General features: G+C 46.6%; 1 protein-coding gene across 3 annotated transcripts in view; it reads left to right on the top strand.

Moving 5' to 3' along the window:
• LOC129346551 (nuclear receptor subfamily 1 group D member 1-like) overlaps positions 1-20,994 on the top strand; it is a 39,860-nt gene extending 18,866 nt beyond the window's left edge. The window contains exons 1-8 of one of the 3 annotated variants that reach the window (XM_055003893.1): positions 7,872-7,931; positions 8,323-8,613; positions 9,576-9,664; positions 10,790-10,934; positions 12,108-12,625; positions 15,387-15,572; positions 16,656-16,866; positions 17,648-20,994. In XM_055003893.1, coding sequence (XP_054859868.1) covers positions 7,928-7,931; positions 8,323-8,613; positions 9,576-9,664; positions 10,790-10,934; positions 12,108-12,625; positions 15,387-15,572; positions 16,656-16,866; positions 17,648-17,844 — 1,641 coding nt within the window. In that variant the 5' untranslated portion in view covers positions 7,872-7,927 and the 3' untranslated portion in view covers positions 17,845-20,994. Of the gene's footprint in view, positions 1-7,871; positions 7,932-8,166; positions 8,614-9,575; positions 9,665-10,789; positions 10,935-12,107; positions 12,626-15,386; positions 15,573-16,655; positions 16,867-17,647 lie in introns of those variants that run through there. The other 2 variants (XM_055003892.1, XM_055003891.1) reach the window with 2 other exon arrangements.
• The last annotated feature ends 1,182 nt before the right edge of the window (positions 20,995-22,176 follow it).

The raw sequence follows: 22,176 nt of genomic DNA, 5'->3' as shown, positions 1-22,176 counted from the left end.
AAACCAAATTATTCAAAAAGGCTTTTGTATTGTGGGGAGGGGCTCTCAGATGCTCCACTAATGAGTTAGGGACTAATAGACTTCACCCATAGATTTCTCCACTATGTTGCCTTACGTACTATCTCTTGCTTTAAATATGTGCTCCTGTGTCACCCCTAGAATTGCTTATGTTCTGTTTCAGCGTTTTCTTCAACTCTGCATTGGATTCTTGCGAATGTTATGTCTTTGTAAATTTGTGTTTATTTACCTTACGGCATTGATTATGAAATTGTCCTGATATTGACTGCACTGATCTCACGCTCTGTAATCTGCCTTGAGCGTCAGTGAGAAAGGCAGACCATAAATGACATAAATAAATAACCTGAATGCCATTGCCACTTCTGTGTGGAATGGCCCAGAATCCTTGAACACGTAACCTGTGTCTATCACATTTTTTATCCTGCCATGGCTCAAATATGTAGTTCTCCCTCCATTACATCCGTACAATACTGTAAGGTAGGTTCATGAAAGACTGGCTCAAGGTTCGTGGCCAAGTGGGGTCCGCCTACTCCTAATTGGACACTGCCCCACACTATTTCCATATGTCATGACACAGCGTTTGACCAAGTGGGGAGTGCCTCTGTTGAGTAACCACCACTAACTTCCTCCTACTTGTTAGGTAAGATGGAATAGCTAGAGGGTGTGACTTTTTCACATTGGTGGAATTGCAGCATTCCCCCCCCCCCTTTACCGTATCCATGCAGATCAAGGCTTCTGCCTTGGAGGTGCTCGCCACCCCCACCCCAGGGGGAGAGCTGCGTGTGGGAGGGCTGCTGTTACTACCGCAGTGGAGTAGAACGAAGTTGCAGGCAGCCACATCGGTTCCAAGCTGAATCCCAAACCGAAAACTGTGTCATGAACATCTTTGATTAGACCCAACCCAAATAACATAAACCGTACAAGTTTTTGAGTTCTCTGTAACTCTTCATCTGCAAAATATCCTTTAGAGGATTCTGGCAACATAATCCTAAGGTCATGGCTTGAAAGCACTTTCCTCCGCTCTCCCACCTCCTTTATCATCATCATCATCACCATCATCCTCATCTTCTTCTTCCATACAAGTGTGGTGTAATGTGTTGGGCTACAGTCTAGGCATGGTGGTGGAAAGTGCCCTCAAGTCATAGCTGACTTATGGCGACCCCTGGTGGTGTTTTCATGGCAAGAGACTAACAGAGGCGGCTTGCCATTGCCTGCCTCTGCAAGCCTGGTCTTTGTTGGAGGTCTCCCATCCAATTACTAACCAAGGCTGGGCGGTTCAGGTTCAAACCCCTGCTCTGCCATGGAAGCTTGCTGGGTGAGCTTGGGCCAATCACACACTCTTAGCCTAACCTACCTCACAGGGTTGTTGTGAGGTTAAAATGAAGGCGAGGAGAAGGATACAAGCCACTTTTGAGTCTCTAGTGGGGACAAAAGCCTGGTATAAAAGAAGTAATTTTTAAAAGCCCTGTTTAAAAGTCTTCATGACATGGCTTTTTGGTGTGGGGCGTTAGGGCTGGGGTTGCCAACCTCCAAGTGGAGATCTAGAATCTCCAGGCCACAGAGATCAGTGCTCCCGGAGAAAATGGCAGCTGTAGAGGGTGGCCTCGAGCCGACGGCCACCGAGATCCGTCCCCTCTCCCCACCCTCTCCAGGCTCCACCCCTAGAGTCTCCAGGAATTTCCCGACCGGGCGCTGGCACGCGCAGGGCACTCTGCCCATGGCCAGAGGCGCCCCGCCCCAGCGGCGAGCAGCGCCTCCGTGCGCAAAGGCGCAGGCTGGTTCCGTGGCTCCCCAGCGGTCGGCGTGCCAGAGCCGCGCCGGGCGGGCCATGTGAGCGGCGAGTCAGGTGTCTCCCCGGCGCCGCTTGGCGGGGCTCCAGCACGTTGCTTGTTCTCGGCTCGGCAGCCGCCAGGGGCTGCCACGTGAGCCGCTGACCCGATTGGAGGCTCCGCTGGGCAGGGGAGGCGAAGGCGAGCGGGGAACCGGAGCTCTTCCTTCCTTCCTCCCCGGCCTCGCTCTCCGCTCCTCCCGGCGATTGGCAGGCGCTAAAAATAACAGCGCTTGTGTGGCTTGGCACAGATTTGCCGCAGAGAAGGGGGGCAACGCTGGGCGGCGGCGGCCCTGGGCACCCCCCCCCCCGCCTTCCTGCCATCCCCACAACTGGCAAAGGCAGCGAGAATTGGGCCGGGTGTGTGCGCGAAATCTTCGAGGAGGCGGCTGCCTTGCTCTTCAAACTGGCCAGGAATGTTATTGGTGGCTGCTTAGTTTTGATTTTTTAAAAACGCGAGCTCTTGTTTATCATATGCATGGATTTTTTTTTTAAAAAGTAATCTGCTTTAACCTAGTTTCAAGTGGGTAGCCCTGTTGGTCTGTGTTGCCAGCTCCAGGTTGGGAAATTCCTGGTGATTTAGGGGGTAGATTTTGGAGAGGGTGGGGTTGGACCTCAGCAGGTTGTAATGCGTAGAGTCCACCCTCCAAAGCAGTTGTTTTCTCCAGGGGACCCGATCTTTGTGGCATGGAGATCAATTGTAATTCTAGGAGATCTCCATCCACCGCTTGAGGGTTGGCAACACTATGAGAAGAGTAAGATTCGGGTCCAGTAGCACCAGATCAACTGGATTCCCAGGGTGTGAGCTTTCAAGAGTCAGAGCTCCCTTCCTCAGATGAAGGGAGTGGTTCTGCAGAGTTTTTGGTGCAATCCTAAAGAGAAACCAATGGGCTTAAACTGGACTAACTCTCTTTAGGATTGCACTGTTAGGCAGAGACTTAACTTGAGATGCTGAGAATTGATCCAGAGATCTTTGCATGAAAAGAGCCATGGCTGTTCCCCAAAGATCTGTTCACGATTGGCATTGGTTATGTAGAAACTCGCCTAACATAACAAGGAATCGGGCCAAGGCAAAAAGTGCTGCTTTTAAAGAGCAATGCCCTCTCTGCTTAAAGCAGACCTCATTTGAGCAGCTCCCTCCCTTAGCCCAAACTCCTTTTAGGGCGGAACCAGCAGTGCAGAACCCATTTGATGCCTTTTTATATACTGCCCAATGACTAGTAGTTAATCAATCCTTAATTAAGAAGTGCCCTCCTGTATCTTCCAAGGCCTCTAGTTTTATCATTTAATATATTTTTATTTTTAAAAAACAGAAGAATAAAAGGGGATATAGAAAGGGAAAAAAGGATTGTATAGCATAATTGCATAAATTATGCTATATACCGACCCACCTCGCAGGGTGTTTTGTTGGGGGGATGATAATAACATACTTTGTAAACTGCTCTGAGTGGGTGTTAAGTCATCCTGAAGGGCGGTATATAAATCGAATGTTGCTGTTGTTATTAAATCAGAAATAATTGTATATACAGAATATATAAAACACAAAGTATTTCTCCCCAACATCAACTTCATTAAAAAGGGATCATTTATTTTTAAGCATGTTGGGCGTCTTAATTGCGGCGAGAGCTTCCTTGGGTTGGCTGCTGTGAGCTGCCTTCATGCTCACAACTTTATTAGAAAGGCCTGGCAGAAGCTTTTTAAAAGATACTTGATTAAACAAGGATTCTTATAGGTATGGTACTTAATTTGTGCTGGGGAATGCACTGGGCTGGGATGAATTGACATCCTTGCCTACCAGATGTGGAAAAGGAGCCACTGCAGATAGGCGGAACCTTGCCAGTCACTAAGGACATCTTTGTGCCAGATGCTAAAAAACCCATCAGAGTCTCTTTTTTTCCATGCTTTTTTTTGGGGGGGGGGGTGTCACATTCAAAGGCTGTTAATATAGGAGAGAAATTGAATGTACATTGCAACCAGAGTATGTTTCCCTTTTGTTTTTAGAAGCTCACAAACGAAAGCCTTGGGGAAAAAAGTGATATGTGCGGGATGCATTTTTAATGTGGGTTGGGGAAGAGCTTTCCCCTGCTGAGAATGCAGCAGCACAGAGCCCTGTGGCAGGGTGGCGTGGGGGGCTGGAATTTTAAGCTACAAGGGGGAAGCGACTGAGATCAGAAGTGGGGAAATTGAAGGAGGGTAAACTTTGAGTGTGTGTGTACCACGGAATCAAGCTGGAGAGCCAGTTTGGTGTAGTGGTTAAGAGTGCAGGACTGTAATCTGGAGAGCCAGGTTTGATTCCCCACTCCTCCACTTGAAGCCCGCTGGGTGACCTTGGGTCAGTCACAGCTCTCTCAGAGCTCTCTCAGCCCCACCTACCTCACAGGGTGTTCTGTTGGGATAATAATGGCATACTTTGTAAACCGCTCTGAGTGGGTGTTAAGTCATCCTGAAGGGTGGTATATAAATTGAATATTATTATTATTACCCTTTTCTTACGCTGATTGCATCACAAGTACATACACACACACACAAAGGCAGATTGTCCTACAGTCTCAGGGGTGGGGGTGGGAACCATCCAACCTGTTAGTGGTGCAAGCAGACTTCTCTGTCGCATGCTTGAAGGGATAGGGCAGATACTTTCTAGACCTTGAGGAAACCCATGGTGTAAAAGTTTTAGATCCCTGGTGATTCTAGACCAGCGTTTCCCATCGTGTGGGTCTGAATGCAGAAGTAGGTCAAGAAGCCTGTGAAAGGAGATCCTAGACTTTTGCCATTTTTTTCCAGTGCATGCTCTGTTTTTTAAAGTGTGTCACCATACTGAGTAAATTTGGACTTCGGGGTCACTGTACTAAAAGTGTTGAGAACCACTGATCTACATCAAAGGCCTCCTGCACAGGTAAATCAGGCCAAAGAACCATTTCTGGGATTCCCCCTTTGCCCAGCTGCCCACGGAACGAAGGGCTTTGAACGTCTTCTCCCTGGGTACGAATCCTTTTCAAGATCCAAACTGTGCTTACAGTTTGAACGAGCCATCCTTGGCCTTATAAGCATCACAGTGCCCATGAAAAAATAATAAGACAGGCAGTTTATTTTTGGCACATGTTTTTCAAGCTAGGGGCTTTTACAACACAGGGCTGAGTGGCGATGATTGGTCCTTGCGGCAAATTAAACTCATTCTGTCACCAAAAGACAGTGAGAACAAGACTGCAGAGATGTTTGCTTGGAAAGTACGTCTCCGTTCCTGATATCGGTCACGTGCGGACGTGTGTGTGGTGTGCGAGTTCATTTTGTGCATGCAGGGCAAAGAGGAGGTGTGCGCATCCCCACTAGCATGTGTGTGATTCTCTTTACCCATCCCTGATTTTGGGGGCAAGGGGGTGAAGAACCGAAGGAAGGTAGCAAGAGGGAACTGTTGAGATATCATGCTTTCTCATTCACATAAGATGGTCTCAAACAAATCTCATGCCTCCATACTCATCAGGATGCATGTAATCACCAGGATGAAGTAGGTATGTGACAAATGCCAGCTTCTTTCTGCTCACTGGGGTGTACAGCATAAAGTACAATGCAGTTGAATGCATGTACATCTTTGTATCCCAGGGCGTCAAAAAGCCACAGGAACGGGCATGTTGTATGCATGCGCAGCGTACTGTGATTAGGCATTCCTAAACTGATAATCGCATGAACCAACCACGATGGATTGGCAGGAATCTCATTGGACAGGAGATACTCCAGAAGAGGTTTGACAGTGTGTGCTGGTCTGGTATGACTTCTGGACTCTGCTTGTGATTGGGACGTTGGAGCCAGCAGGTCAATTCTACTTTTTTTCTGATCCATCCCATCCCATCCCATGCTCTGCACTAATAATAATAATAACATTCGATTTATATACCGCCCTTCAGGACAACTTAATGCCCACTCAGAGTGGTTTACAAAGTATGTCATTATTATGTCATTAATTGCTGTTTCTTTGACAATGTGCATTATCATATGTATGTGTGTGCCATCAAGTCCCAACCATGGCCCCATCATAAGAGTTTTCAAAGCAAGTGAGGAGCAGAGGGGGTTTGCCATTGATTTCCTCTGCACAGCAACTCCACCCTTCCTTGGTGGTCTCCCATCCATGGACCGACTCTGCTTAGCTTCCAAGATCTAGATCGGGCGACATCTTCACACCCTTGTGCTTTATTATGCAGTTCCTCAAAAGCCATGGATCCTTTGCTTTTGTCCAACTTGAAATGGCTTCAGAGAGCTACAGTTTGTCCCGTTGCGTGGCTGCACATGTACTCCTATGGTAGCTCTTTGGGAACGTTTCAGATTGAGAAAATGGTGCAGGGGAGGATAAAGGCCTAAGCTCCCTGCTCCCCATGTACTGTGGTCTCAATCTAAATCAGGAACGCCTGGCGTTCCCTGAAACACGTCTGTGATCTGATCCAGGGACATAGAAAGAACTTAAGATGTAGTTAGGCCCTCTGAAATACGGTGAGCCCAAGATTGCACAGGGATTCGAACCCAGGTCTCCTTGCCTAAACCCAACATTCAGAAGTTGGTGATTCTCAAACTGTGGGTTACGTTCCAAAAGTAGGCTGCATCACAGGTAAGTTGCAAAGCCAGGAGGAACAGGTTGAATTGGGAAAAGAAGGCGTGATGGTAAATTTGGGTTTGTCTTTGATCTTGTGTACATGTGTGTGTGTGTGGTTCATTGTTCGGTGATATGTAGCTGGGAAGGTGAAAAGGAGGACAGTGTTCCTTTGCAAATGTGTCCCAAAAAGTAACCTTGGAAGTGACAATCAGTTTAAAAAAACTTGAGGACCGATGCTGTAATCCGCATAGCACAGTATATTGACTCTCAGTAGAAGGGTTGCGAATTGCCAGGTGGTAGCTAAATGGCAACTGATGTCCAGGCCGTAGAGATCAGTTCCCCTGAAGAAAATGGCTGCTTTTGAGAGTGGACTCTTATGGCATAACCGGCCCAATTTGCCCTCAAACAGGTGGAAATCGGGTCAGTGCAGAGCGCACGGGCACTCCAGGGCCTGCCGTGCAGCCCTGGTAGCGTTTCTGCGGCCTGCACCAGCCCGATTTGGCCACAAACAAGCGGAAATCTGACCTGCAGGTCCATCTGAGATTGCAGAGGCTTGCACGGGTCGTGCCTGTGCCAGGATAAAAGGGTGAGCTCTCAAGAACACGGCTCCATTTTTATATAGTAGGATACCTCGCTGAGGTCCATGCCCTCCCTAAACCCTGCATTCCCCCGGCTTTGCCCCCCAATATCCAGGAATTTCTCAACTTGGTAGCCCGGTTCATAGTCAGGAATTCCTGCTGATTTGATTTAGGTGTTTTAAGAACACTGAGGAATAATGAATCAAGCCGTCTTGTGCCAGTACCTTTAAAAGAATGCCTGGTGTGGTCTGCCGTGGTCTGCTGGCCTGAGAAGCTCCATCTTGAGCCAAAGGGATTCTCTGCTTTGGCATAAGCAGTATCATCTTGTGGGGTCTTGGCATTGCCTTTTCTTCGTGCTTCGCCTCCTGAGATGGATTTCAGATGGCCGCTTGGGATCAGTCCCTGTTTATGTGTACCATCCATTTGCCCTACTTTTCGGCATCACATGTCTCTTGGCCACATGCCCTGCTGTTTCCCTGGCTCTGTCCTGAAGCCGCTCTGCGTGTGTTCAGTCGGACAGTGGCTTCACACCTTCCGCTGCTGCTGCCAGCCCTGCTGCGGATCAACGCCACACTAAAAGGAAGCTTTGAGAGCCGTACTCAAAGATCTGTGCTGACAGTAACCCCCTTCGAGGCCAGTTCCCCCCCATTTGCTCCCCACACAGAAAGTTTTTGGCAGGTCAAACCGTTGACTCAAATATTTACAAGGCTTTCAGGAAAAAGGGAGAGAAGTTGTTTACTGCATCTGCCAAGGACAGGACAAAGAGCTCTGGTTCAAGAGCCTCGTTTAAAATCAATCGGTGTTTTCACCAATGCTTTCAATTGGAGGTGGGTGCTACCTTGTAAGAGGACAGGAAGCCACGGGCAGACACCGTTTGAGGACACACGGGAGAATCTCCTTGGAGTTTTTCAAGGGAAAGTTGGGATGGGTAGGGTTTGGACTAAATCCATTGTCTGCTAGTGTTCAGGACCCACGACGATAATTCCAATGGAGATCCGGGCCCTACAGGACCTTTTACAGTTCTGCCGGGCCTTGGACCAGGGGCCAGCATTTTGTCCCCCTTCTGACCGCCATACCCTCCTCTTGCAGCCACCCTGGAGTTACATCAGGGCAGTGCCCGTGGTTTACGGTGGTTTTGCAGTAGCCCGGTTTGCTTGGTGGTGCCTGGACTTTTCACGCTATGCGGGTCAATGTTTTGTTGTATTTTAATGGTATATCTTGTTGGAAGCTGCCCTGAGCCTGCTTGCAGGAAAGACGGTATACGTTGAATAAAATAAAATAAATGCTGACCATCCTCTCCCTCTTTCTGGCCTCCCTAGGTGGTGTAATCCTGTATGTGGGCTCAACTGCCGGCTCCAGCCCTACCCCAGGCAGCCCTCCCAGCGGATATCTGGTGCCTTCGCCCCAACACTCTCTGCCCTCCTCGTTGGAAGAGCTGACCCTTACTGAGATCGGGGCCATCAAGCCACAAACAGCCAGCTCTCCTTCCTCGCCGAAGGTCGCCTTCCAGTTCCCCGAGGCAGTTCGCTATTCCAACAAAGGCCCGTCGCCTCCAACGCAGAGCAGAGTGCCTGCCGCCAAACAGAATGGAGCCGCCGGCACCTTTACGAGTAAGTGGCTCACAATTTCATGTTGGAGCTGGGGATTTTCTCAAAAGCTCAGGGGCAGTTAGCAATGTTTCCTGTAATTTATCTTCAGAGCCAGTGAGTTTTTACTCTCTGTTTTTAAAGTTGGGAATGAGATGGGTTGTGCCTAAAGCCACCTCCAAAGAACATGATGGTCCTGCCATGATGGGAATTTGAACCTTGGCTTCTGGGGTCATCTCTCTAGCTCAGAGACAGCAACTTTTTTTGCATTGTCTCCTTGTCAAGATGCTGATAGGCTGGTAAACAAAGGTATATATAGAGAGAGCCCCGTGGCGCAGAGTGGTAAGCGGCAGTACTGCAGTCCAAGCTCTGCTCATGACATGAGTTCTATCCTGGCGGAAGCTGGGTTCAAGAAACCGGCTCAAGGCTGACTCAGCCTTCCATCCTTCCGAGGTTGGTAAAATGAGTACCCAGTTTCCTGGGGGTAATGTGTAGACGACTGGGGAAGGCAATGGCAAACCACCCCGTAACAAAAGTCTGCCAAGAAAACATCGTGATGTGACGTCCCCCCATGGGTCAGTAATGAACCAGTGCTTGCACAGGGGTCTATCTTTACCTATATATATATATTGAAAGAGACAAAAGTTTTGCTTGACCTTATAATCTAGGAGCACACTAAGCCCTAAGATGGCTGCAGTGCGTCGGGATGTCCAGAGTGGAGAGTTAACCACAATCTCCCTCCCCAGGGAGATTCGTTTGCCTCCACTGCCATGCGAAAACTTGTTTGTTTTGTTTGGCATTCCCCCAATAACCGTTATTGACTCTCCTCCCTGTTTTGAATGTAAATGTTTTAATTTTTTAAAAAATGTTTAAATACTTGCTGCCTTGGGAGGACCTATTCAGGTGAAGATTCTCACGCAGTCGGCATGAGAAAAGGGTATGCCCAGGAATGTTTGAAATAAGTAAGTTCCTCTTTCCCTCAATAGAGACTGGAGGGATGGTGCTACTCTGCAAAGTTTGCGGTGACATCGCCTCTGGCTTCCATTATGGGGTCCATGCCTGTGAAGGATGCAAGGTGAGTTTGAGGGATAATGGTGGGAAGGGAAAGGGCGGCGGGGGAGATCAACAGGTATTTTTTTACGGTGTATCCGGTGAATCTGGCAAAGCAAATTCTCCTTCACGTTTTTTTCCCTAGATAAAACTGCATCAATGAGAATTATAAAGGATCCTTTAAAAAAAATCTGTGTTGATACTGTCAGGTCTTTGGGTTGAATCCGTACTAAATTTTCCGCTTGTGCAAGTCAGGGGGACAGAACGTCCCTCTGTCCCTCTACCCTGTATGCTGCTGAACTCCCTGAAATTCTGTTCTTGGGTGACAGGGCACCCTCAGGAGTAGTGTGAGCAGGGCTCATTTCGAGGGGGAACATGCCGGAACACAGTTCCGGCAGTTCCCCAAAGAGGTCACATGTCAGGTGGCCCCACCCACCTGACCCTCAGCCATTTGGGGCCCGTTTCAGCCTGGATTGGGGCTGAAACGGCCTGGATCAGGCCTCTGACAGGTGGTGGATCACTCTCCCACTCAGCAGCGGCCTGATCGTGACCATTTTGGGCCCCTTTTTGGCCACTTTTCAGCCCCTTTTTGCCATTTTGGACCCAATTTCAGCCCTGAATGGCCAGGATTGGGTTCAAAACAGCCAGGATAGGGGATGTCAGGGGGTGTGGCATATGCAAATCAGTTATGCTAACGACACACTTCCGATGATGGCAAGGGGTGTGGCACATGCTAATGAGTTATGCTAATGAGTTCCTCCAGCTCTTTTTCTACGAAATGACCCCTGAGTGTGAGAGGCAAATTGGAGGTCTGTGGCAGGAAGAGGGAATTGGTGAAAATTACCCCACTTCTTCCATCATCCGCAAATGTAATCTGCATGAAACCCACTGAGGGCCAAGCTACAAGTGACGAACGACACTTGAACGGCAAGTGGATTGAGTGGAGGGCAAGTGAACAGGGAGAAATACACTTGCCATTCAAGTGTCATTTGTCGCTTGTAGCTTGGCCCTGTGTTGATCTGGAAAGGAAGCCAGAGGATATGGCCTTAGCTTATGCTGAGGCAACTCTTAAGACAGAAATTAAATATAATATCGCCGCTCCCTGGGCTACCACCCACTGAATCCGCCCCTCCCTTCTCCTGCTCCCCAGGGGTTCTTCCGCCGGAGCATACAGCAGAACATCAACTATAAGATGTGCGTGAAGAACGAAAACTGCATGATCATGCGGATGAATCGCAACCGCTGCCAACACTGCCGTTTCAAGAAGTGTCTGGCTGTGGGCATGTCGAGAGATGGTGAGTATTTGGGCGGGGCCAGAAACAGGAGACAGTGAGGGAACAGCAACAACAACAATAATGATAACAATAACAACGATGATGATGATGTGCTAGAATTACAGGAAGATTTTTCCCCCGCATGGGTAACAGGAGATCCTCATTCTAAAGGCTTACATAATATTTCTCTCCTCCATTTTTTCCTCATGCCAAACTTGTGAGGTAGGTTAGGCGGAGAGTGTGTGACTGGCCCAAAGTCACCCAGTAAGCTTCCGTGACAGAGTAGGGATTCGAACCCGGTTCTCTGAGATCCTAGTTCAGCACTCTAACCACTATACAACGCTGGCTCTCTTTACTTGAGCCGGCATGATGTAGTGGTTAGATTGTTCGACTAGGGTATAAAGAACGCTTTCTGGAAACGAATGGCAAAACTGGTTGCATCTCCCTTACATCGCTGGGAAATGGGACGGGAGAGAGAGTGGGTGAGATTATTGTGCCGCTATGCGCAATCATGCAGACAAAACCAGCCCTTTAAGGCAGAAACGTTTGGCTAGCTGCTGCTGCTGTTCTCTCACAGGGCACAATGTCAGCAAATCCTCGGCTGATAAATGGGAACCTTGGGCTGATTTATGCTTCTGAGCTAGGATTTCCAGAGCAACGGAGAAGGAAGGAAGGGGGAGCCACTAACACCCAGAGAGCAGGCGGCGTCCTTTGATTAATGGCCGCAGCTTCTCTTCTGAGCGCATGATGGATTTACCCAGAAGCTTGAGAAGCGGGTTGCTAATTTTGGCTTTTCCACTGGCTCCTTGAATTTTGTGGCAGCCCTTTTTACTTTGGGCAGAATTCTGTCAAAACGAGCCACCGACACCAATCCCAGGATGGAAAATCATCTGCACTGCATACTCAGGGGGGGGGGGGGTCTATGAAGAAGTATACCTGATCTGAACACTGCCAGTCAAAGCTGTATTCTTATGTCGTTGCAAATGACGCCAAAGGGTCAGGCAGTTTTTCTAAAAAACCACAGCAGGTTTTCTGTACATAGGGCTGCCAGGTCCACTGCAGTAGTGAAAGGGAGGATTTTTTCTCCCATCATGGTCCAAGTCATGTTTGCTGTTACTCTTTCTCGCTGGTTATTTCATAGTCCTTCCCCGCGGCACTCACATCCCCCTCCCACCATTTTGTTTCCTTCTGCAGCTGTGCGCTTCGGACGCATCCCTAAGCGAGAGAAACAGCGCCTGCTTGACGAGATGCAGAGCTACATGAACAGTTTGAACGAGGCCCCCATGGACGTCGGCCTGAGCCCGGAGGCAGATGCCCCACCCAGCCCAAACATCCAAGAAGAGGAAGCCATCAATGCCATCTCAAGGGCTTACCACGATATCTTTGTGAGCGGGCAAGACCGCCTGGGCAAGCGCGAAGGCACTCCGGGGGCAGAGGCCTGCCCCTTGACCAACTTCAACGACCAGCAACTTAACAACTCCTATGGCTACGGGCAGTATGAATCGGCTACCTTGCGGTTGTCCAGTTATGGCTCGCAGGAATCACCCAGTTACATGGACAATAGTCCCCGTTGCTTTGGCAACGAGATCTTCCAGGCCCAGCAGGCTGGTTATCTGCACAATGCTGGGCGTTACCCAGCCTTTGAGTATGGCTATCCTGAGACAAATGCCCAGAGGGGCTGCCCGTGGCGGGGCACAACCAGCCGAGGCATTGTAAGTACCTAGTGGAGGAATTTGTCACTATAGGAAATTGTGGTCGCCGTTTATATTCAGGCCATTTTTCCCATCCAAGAATCCGATATATTTGTGGAAGAAAGGCATTCGTGGCTATAAGCCCAGGTTTTTGATTGAGCTTCCCTGTTCAGTAACAGTATACCTAATTCCTTTGGGGCCAAAAAAGAGATGACGCTCTATCTCCATCTTGCCCTATTTATGAACTAGCAACAGAGCCCATTTAAAAACAAAAAGGGCTCTAGAAAATAGTGTGGCCTCCAGAGGGGCGGGCCGGCTTGCCTGGCTGTTCCGCTGCTGCGCTGGCCTCTGGAGGCTCTATTGGCCGTGACGCACTTTTTATCCTGGTTCTCCTGAGCAGGCATACCAGGATAAAACGTGCATCGTTGGCAACACAGTTTGCCTTTTATGTTTAAGGATTCTTAGGGGAATCTCCATTGATGTGAAAGGTAAGAAGCCTGAAAAGGAACACAACGTGATTTCTAGCTTGAGCCTCAGTGTGTTTGATTTTAAAATTAAAGGCGGGGGGGGGGACACCTCCTGCAGTTGAGGAAGTCTGACAAATCACAAAACTGGGCCCAACTCTGCTGTGGGAAATCACCCCATCTATACGTTTAGAAAGCTTTGAGTTCCCTCTGGTGTTGTTTGGCGATACAGCAGCATTGAAGAGCAATATTTAGTTCGTGTTTGAAAAATGGCAAGTCTCTTTGAGAGCCCCAAGGGTAATAATGCAGCTTACCTTGGAGATTTTGTACTGAAAGGAGGGATATAAATATTTTAATAAATACACACGTTTAGAAAGAAATGGAAGCTGAGCATGAGGCAGGAGCTGCTATAGAAAAAGAAATCCTTCGATTGGGCTTATTTACTGCATCTGTTGTTGACAGTGGTTTTATACCACTTGAACTGTCATGGCTTCCACCAATGTATCCTAGGAATTGGCAAAACAGCTGTGGATTCTTTGTTAGTTGTTGAGCTGCCACCTTTATAGTTTCCCGAGGAGAGAAAACAACCTTTTAAGCCAGACTGTTGTGTCTGCAGGGCAGAATCTGTCTGGTGGCCTAAATAGAGGACCATTCTACATAAATTCAGTCATGTGGGATTCATGACAGTGTCAGGGCCAAGCTACAAGTGACGAATGACACAGGTTGGATGGGAAATGTAGGCGTCCTGTTCTTGCAGCTTGGCTCTCTGACTGCTGTCCAACGGACTTTTCAACTGTCACTTGCCCAACATTCCGCCAAGCTGCCTACATTTCCCGTCAAAACTTGAGGGAAGCTGACAAGTGTCCAACCTGTGTCAGGCATCACTTGTAGTTTGGCCCTTAGTCTGAAATCGGGATCAGACTGGTTGTGCAGCAGACACGTACAAAACATTTAACCACTCCTACAGCCATAGAAGGGTTTAATTGGAACTAAGACCCGGAAACTTGTCTGAATGCCAGGCTGTCTGCTGTGGTGCCTGAGAATGAATAATTAAGGGAGTGTTTCTAAGCATATGCAAAGTGTTAATCCCTCATCAGCCGGGTAACCATTGCCTGCTCCCTTAATCTGGAGGTACAGGTTAAAGGGTGGGGCTTCCAGGCTATTTATGGCTTGAAACCTTTGTTTTTTTAAGAAACAGCCCTCCTGAATCAGGGCAATTTAATTGCTGGGTTTTATTTGGATGATACATGTCCCGAGACTTTGTTGTTGTGGCATAAGGTGGGAGAAATACTTTTCGATAGAAAAGCAAGTTAATGAATCGTCTCGCCTGCCTGCTAGAAGCGTTCAGATTTTTCCCTAGAATCTGGGCTCTTGCATAGAACTTTCTTTCTTTCTTTCTTTCTTTCTTTCTTTCTTTCTTTCTTTCTTTCTTTCTTTCTTTCTTTCTTTCTTTCTTTCTTTCTTTCTTTCTTTCTTTCTTTCTTTCTTTCTTTCTTTCTTTCTTTCTTTCTTTCTTTCTTTCTTTCTTTCTTCTTTCTTTCTTTCTTTCTTTCTTTCTTTTTCTGTATGTATGTATGTATGCCATTTATAGTTCACCTTTCTCACTGAGACTCAAGGCGGATTGCACAGTACGAGCTTAGTATAATCAACATTTTTGTACTGTATCAAGTACATTTCCATACAGTGTCAAGGATATTTCCATAAACAGTGCCATAGGGTAAATAGATACAGGTTTAAAAAGACATAGCGTTAGCAAGAATCCAATACAAAGTAGAAGAAAATACTGGAACAGAACATAATCACTTCTAAGATTGACATTAGACAACATAAAGCAGAGGTAGTACATAGGAATACATATTTAAAGCAACAGATAATATGTAAGGCAACATAGTGGTGAAGTCTATGGTCCCTAACTCATTAGCAAAGCATCTGAGACCCCGTCCCTACTATACACCCCTCCCATTTGAGTAAAAAGCCTTTTTGAATAATTCGGTTTTGCATCGTTTGTGGAAAGCCAGGAGAGTGGGGGCTCTTCTGACTTCCCCAGGCAGGTCATTCCACAGAATAGGGGCCACCACAGAGAAAGCCCAGGTATGGGCTGCTGTTGATTTTGCCCATGTGCAGCCTGGCACCTGAAGGAGACCCTGTTCAGATGAGCGAAGCTGCCGTAGAGAAACATAGGGAGGGAGGCGGCCCCTCAGGTATGCCGGACCAAGGCCATGAAGAGCTGTGTATGTAATAACTAATACCTTGAGCTGAACGCAGTAACTGATAGGTAGCCCTAAACCTTCCTTCTCCATCATCTTTGTTCCATGCAGGCGTGCCCTCTGAATGCTATCTCCTACTGTAGCAACGGCAAGAGCAGCCAGCAGGTGTGGGAAGAGTTTTCTCAGTGCTTTACGCCAGCCGTCAAGGAGGTGGTGGAGTTTGCCAAGAGCATCCCCGGCTTCCAGTCACTGTGCCAGCAGGACCAAGTGATGCTACTCAAAGCGGGCACCTTCCAGGTCAGTAGTACTTTCTACGTGTTCCTTCCTACATGCATAGTAAAGGAACAACCTGCCAGAGGGTAGAACACAACATTACCATATCAATTGCTGAAATATATAGTATTGGATTTATTTTTTCTTTTTATATATTACTTTCTTATATAAAAAGTGCTAAGTGCTGAAAGTACTCAAAGAACAATAAATATCATAAATACTATGAATACAAACTATTACAAAGGTCCTTAACCATAAATACACTACTTAGAACCACAAGCGGAAGCAATAATGCTATAAAGGATTAATAATCCTATAAAGTTCCTTTGGACTGTGTCTTTACCAGTTGGATTTCAAAAATTGGACTGTATAGGATTATTGCATCCAGTTGTTCTGAGCAGTGTATGATGCTTTATTGTGTTGGACGTAGTATTGTTATTGGCAACTCTGCGAGCTGCATTGTAGATACTCACATGAAGAGGAAAGCAATAATAAATACAATTAAGTTTAAATCCGCTCCTTTATGTAAGTAGCTCATTCCAGCTATTTATTTATAAATAAATAATAAATTTATTAAGGGGGGATAACAGGGTCAGAGGAACAATAAGATTTCACACTACAAGAGTTGTTATAATAAAATACAGAGTGCACAAAGCATACCTTAATCAGAGTTCATCAGTATGACATCTCCTATTCCAACTCCTGTGTATCTTCACAAACTAAACACGATCTTTTTCCTACACAGAATTCGATTTTAGATCAACTAAAGGTCAAAACAAGCAGTCTCTGTGTACATTCTCACTGCTATATCTTAATACGGTCTAATGCTTCTATACAGATTATTTCTATTTTAACTTAACTATTTTGCCAAAGTCCATATCATGCATTCTACCTCAACACTTTATTTCATCTTTATTTATTAGACTTTTATAATACCACCTCTCCCTCAAACGAGGCCCAACTTTTAGCAGGCAGGACTGAGAAAACGGCCACTTCCTTATCTATGGAAGGCTCTTCTTCAGTGGTTGACAATTTGTCAAAAGAGTACCCTCTGTTTGTTGACAATGGCCATATCTCATTCCTTCTCTCTCTCTTCTCCCTTCCCAGGTGTTGATGGTGCGCTTCTCCTCCCTGTTCAGCGCCAAGGAGAAAGTGGTGACCTTTCTGAGCGGGGAGACGTACTCTCTCTGTAGCCTACGCACCATGGGAATGGGGTCCCTCTTGGACGCCATGTTCGAGTTCAGTGAGAAACTCAGTTCTCTGGGCTTGGATGCTCAGGAGATGGCTCTTTTCATGGCTGTGGTCCTTGTCTCAGCAGGTAGGCGTGGGCCCTATCATGGGATCATAGCTTGGGAGAGGGATTGACACAGCCTATCTGGGACAGAAGCTTCAGTAGCTTTTCCTGTTCGAAATTGAATCCAGGAACCCTCATGAGCCAGTGGGGCAGATTTATCTAAGTGGGGCAGATTTATCTAATAAAGGAGTTGGAAATGTAATGAATAAGTAAACGTTAGCAAAAAGATCAGGTTTTTGCAGTTTGATATTAGCAGTCAGGTAATTAGTGTAACCAGGGCCGTTTCCACATGGCTTACCTTATTCTGCAAAATAGCGAAATCTCGCGCAAAATCTCGTGAGAAGATGCTGTTATCGCACGAGAAGACGCGATAACAGCATCTTCTTGCGAGATTTCGCTATTTTGCAGAATAAGCAAAATCAAAAAGAGTCCAGTAGCACCTTTAAGACTAACCAATTTTATTTTATTGTAGCATAAGCTTTCGAGAATCAAGTTCTCTTCATCAGATGCCTGATTCGGATCAGGCATCTGATGAAGAGAACTTGATTCTCGAAAGCTTATGCTACAATAAAATAAAATTGGTTAGTCTTAAAGGTGCTACTGGACTCTTTTTGATTTTGCTACTACAGACTAACACGGCTAACTCCTCTGGATCTATTGCAGAATAAGGTAAGCTGTGTGGAAACGGCCTATTTCATTTTCCTCCTAAGTATTGTTTGGGGGGGGAAATTCCTCCCCAAAATCTTGTTTATTATCCACATCTTCCCTGTTTCGGTCAATTTGACGTCTCTGCTCTGGTCCTTAGATCGCTCTGGCATCTCTGATGTGGATGGTGTGGAGATCCTCCAGGAGACTTTAATACGGGCCTTGAGAACTCTAGTAACCAAAAAGCATCCGGACGACTCCACACTCTTCCCCAAGCTGCTGCTCCGTCTCCCGGACCTGAGGACCCTCAACAACCAGCATTCGGAGAAACTCCTTGCCTTCCGGATCAACCCCTAAACCTGCTAGACCAGTCAGCCTCTTAAACCCGAGGAACTGGGGAGAAGAAGAACCGAGTATCAAGCGAATCTAACAGATGGGACTAAATTTTGCTCTTTGAAAGAAGACGATGGCGGACAAGGAGCAGAAGGGATCTGGCATAGGCGAGGAACCATTGTCCATCACAGCTGGGACCTACTCCAGTGCTCCTGGTGAGGAGATCAGATACAGGCAGAGAAGCGCATTGCACAGACAGCGCTCTCCGTGACACTGTGCGGCTTGAAGATCATTTCTTTGCTAGAGGAGATCAAGCAAATGAACTGGACATGCATTGTACTGTTGTTTCAAAATGTGTGTTATATATACATCATTCCCCCCCCCCCATGTGATATTGTCTTGAGGTTCTGTTCTGTATATAAAGACAATGAGAGCATTGTACATAATAGAAATTATGGGTAGCTCTTGGGACGAAAAAGCTCTTAGTTCCCTTCTTTAATCTGCATGCTACCATAGCTCCAAGTTTTAGACTTCTTTTGACTCTATTCCCTGGAGAAATAGTAGCACATACGGGGGTGCTAGCTGCTGCATTGTCTTAAAGATGTCCAATATATATTGCAGATTTTACTGGGTAACTTCTCTTCAGATCTAAAGTAGAACTACGCAAGCTAGCCGGTTTCTACCACTCCTTCCCAACTGAGCAAGTGGGGGCCACAACCTCTTTTTAAAAATTTTTGTCTTGTCTGATGTGGGTATCTATATAGTGTATATTTTGTAAATGTCTCAAAACCACAAAGGAGCTTCCACCAGTACATAGACAAAGACTTGCACTCAAAATGGCCGTGGGTGATGCTAATGTGATTTGGAGTTGGTTTCTCAGAAAGGGAGTTCAGATGGAAGGGGAGAGAGCATCCTCGGATGACTCGATGGGGGATGAAGAAGACGGCTTTGATAAGTCAGGAATCCTACCCTGCCGAGTAAGATTTAGAATGACGAGTTTAGTGAAGCTTTGGGGAAGAAAGGGCTAAACAAAACAAACACTCCTAAATACCGTTCTGTCCAACCTTGCTGGTCCTTTTGGGGTAATGGTGCTTTTTTGTCCCTGACAGTTTAAAGCTGTGAGTAGTCCCTCTCAGATTCCCAGTGCCTAGTCTCCCATGCTAACCTTTATAGGATAGGCTCCTTGGAGGCAGAAGAGTGGGATGCAGAAATAGACTTGGAATTCCTGCATCCTTTGCTGTCTCCAAACTGCCTTTGCTCCTACTGGATCCCATCTCTGTTCTAGAGCTGAGGATAGAATAACCCTGGAATTATGGCATGCTCACCCTTTCCGAATCATCAGCAAACCCCAGAAGGGGAAGGAATCAGACCTGAAAGTCCTGGTTCCAGCTTCCCCCATTCCCCATAACTGCGGTTATGTCTACTCTGCACTTAAAAAAAAAAATCAGATTGTGTGCCAAGAAACGCCAAAATATGTGACCTGAATAAGTTATGCAAATGAAACAACTATGTAATTAATTTGCACGATTTATTCCCTTACTGCTAGCTGTGAAATCGGGGGCAGATGGAGGACTCCGGAAACTCTGGAGATCCACTGATCTCTGGGAATTCTGCTTCTGGGTTTCCCAAATCGCAAATGATGGGGGCAGACCGGTGGCTTCAAACATGGGTCATCTGTACGGCAAGAGGGAGGCGTGTCATTAAACGTGCCAATGGGGCACGTGGTGTGGAGATGCTGAATGCTTTTTTCAGCTTCTGCTTTTACGCCCACAGTCCCCCTCAGCTGGGCTCTGATTCTAGCTGGAGCAAGGTAGCTGTGGAAAGAAGCTGTGAAAGGAAAAGTGCCAAGGAAAGAGGATTCCGCATCAATTTGGTACTTCAGATTCATACTTGTCAAGCTATCCTGCTCTACAGGTGACTGAGGTGAAAACATGTTTGAAGAACTGACTCGGACACGTTAGGATGCCGTTTGGCTTGGGATTTCACAAGGCCAAGGCTGACATGTGCGACATCTCCTCAGCCATAAGGGCTAGCAACTTAATTTTTTTAAAAAAAATATTTAAATCTCAGGATGTTGAATTCTGTCCCAGATAGCATGGGTTGACTCTGTTCCGCCAAGTCTTCTTCCTTTGAAGAAGAACTTAGCAGAAGAGAGTAATAAAATCCGAACCCCCAAGGGAAACATCTTTAAGGATGCCATTTGGTAGGCAAACACCCCTCCCCCCCCGCTCGTACTCCTCTGCCGCCCCCCGCCCCGATCATTGAAATGGCAGGTCAGAAACGAGGAGGAATCTGTGTTGCTCAATGCAGTGACATCACTTCTGGATCCGGAAGTGACATTGATGTGTCAAGTGGACATTCTAGGAATCTCCCCAAGACCACTGAATTTGGGGAAATTCCTAGAGCATCTCGCAACGAGGCAATGCCATTTATGGTTCTCCGCCTGAACTGACATCTCTGCCTCGAGTGACACCAATTTTGGCAACCTCCATCCACCTCCTGCCTGTTGCCAGCGTAGGTCTGGCAACCTAAACGTGGCACAATTGCGGACAGGGATCACCTACAGCTCTGACTATTAAGCGTCCTGATAATGACTTTTCCCCTTCTGATGCTGTACATCAGTCTGGGGACCCCAAACCCTTTTTGAAAAATTTGTAAGAGAGAGGACCAAACAGGGAACATGGACTCCCTCTTCTTCCCAGTTGCATCCCACTTTGGGTGTGGCCGGCATTGATACATATCAGGTGTTCACATAACCATGTACAGGAGATGTCATGGCATGAATAGTCGCTCTCCTGTGTGCATGACGTGGGGATGTTAAGTGTTCTTGGCAGGGTGGGAAGGACGCTGCTGCTGCCGTCGCCGTTCAACCCTGCATTGAAATAAAACCAAACATTGCACTTTTCTTAGAAATCTTGGGGTAGGGGCAGGGAAAGGTATGATATATATATATATTAAAAGAGAGAGAGAGAGAGAGAATTCCCTCCCTAAAGCGGAGTATATTTGCTGCAAAAGGAAAAAAAAAGAGAGGGTTTTATTTGCTGCTGTTGCTGCTGGGAGTCCAAAGACTCACAAAAGATGCCGACGAGAAAGAGAGAGAGAGTTTATTTTTTGTCTAATATTGAAGTGCAATAAATACATTACAAATAAATAAAAACTTGCTTAACAGTGAAACGGGCATCTGTCCTTGTTGTTGAAAATGTGGGGCCGGTGGAAATGAAGGGAAGCTTGGACTCGATCAAAGAAGCCGTGTCCTCCAGTTTGCAGGATCTGAGCAAGTCTCTTAGGGCCAAGCTACACATGACGAATGACACGTGAATGGCAAGTGTATTTCTCCCTGTTCACTTGCCCTCCACTCAATCCACTTGCCGTTCAAGTGTCATTCGTCATGTGTAGCTTGGCCCTTACTCTCAGTTACATAGATCCAGAGGAGTTAGCCGTGTCAGTCTGTGTCACACTTATTGTATGCTAATGCAATCGTGTGCTAGGGACTGGACAAAATATGGGCATGGCTGAATGACTGCTGCCCAAAGGGCTTTTACAACCTACAATGAACACTCCCTGTTGTTTCCCAGCTCTTTTGCAACTCGCTTACAACCTACTTAGCCTAAATTTAACAACTACTAGGAGAATCACTACTGAGTGACAGAGGCCAGCAATAAGGGATGCATCTTACTAAACTTTAGATAGCTATCATTCCTAGGATTCCAACACAATGCATTATCCACATCACACTTTTTAAATCTTTCCTTTCGTGCTCTCCCCTCCTCTGTTTTATTCTCAAGAATGCCAAGAGGTAGTTTGACTGAACAGCCAGTATGATGTTAGACTAGGGGCCAAGCTACACATGACGAATGACACGTGAACAGCAAGTGTATTTCTCCCTGTTCACTTGCCCTCCACTCAATCCACTTGCCGTTCAAGTGTCATTCGTCATGTGTAGCTTGGCCCTCAGTGATAGGACATTTTGGAGGACTTTCATTCATAGGGTCGCCATAGGTCAGAGGTGACTTGACAACATATAGAGAGGGATGCATGTTTTCAATATAGTTCTACTTGAACTGGGGGAAGAGTCCTGTTTTGGGGCTGTTGGCTAGTGTCTGTGACTTCAACACATCTCCTTGATGCCTACAACTTTACACTTAAATAAGTGTAAAAAAAAGTGACTTACATTTTGATTATCTGGAGGATTTGTAAGAAATTAGCAGAGATGATGCAGAATTTGCGCATTTGGAAGTAATGAGAATGGACACCAGTATAGCTCTGTAAGAATACTAAGAGGTTAAAAATAGGGTTACTTGGGAAGAAAATAAATGCTATACAGACTACATCTTGCCAGTATATATAGTGAACTAA

The sequence above is a fragment of the Eublepharis macularius genome, chromosome 19 (assembly GCF_028583425.1).
Source record: "Eublepharis macularius isolate TG4126 chromosome 19, MPM_Emac_v1.0, whole genome shotgun sequence".
Classification (NCBI taxonomy): Eukaryota; Metazoa; Chordata; class Lepidosauria; order Squamata; family Eublepharidae; genus Eublepharis; species Eublepharis macularius.
This window is presented reverse-complemented; position numbering and strand designations above follow the sequence as displayed.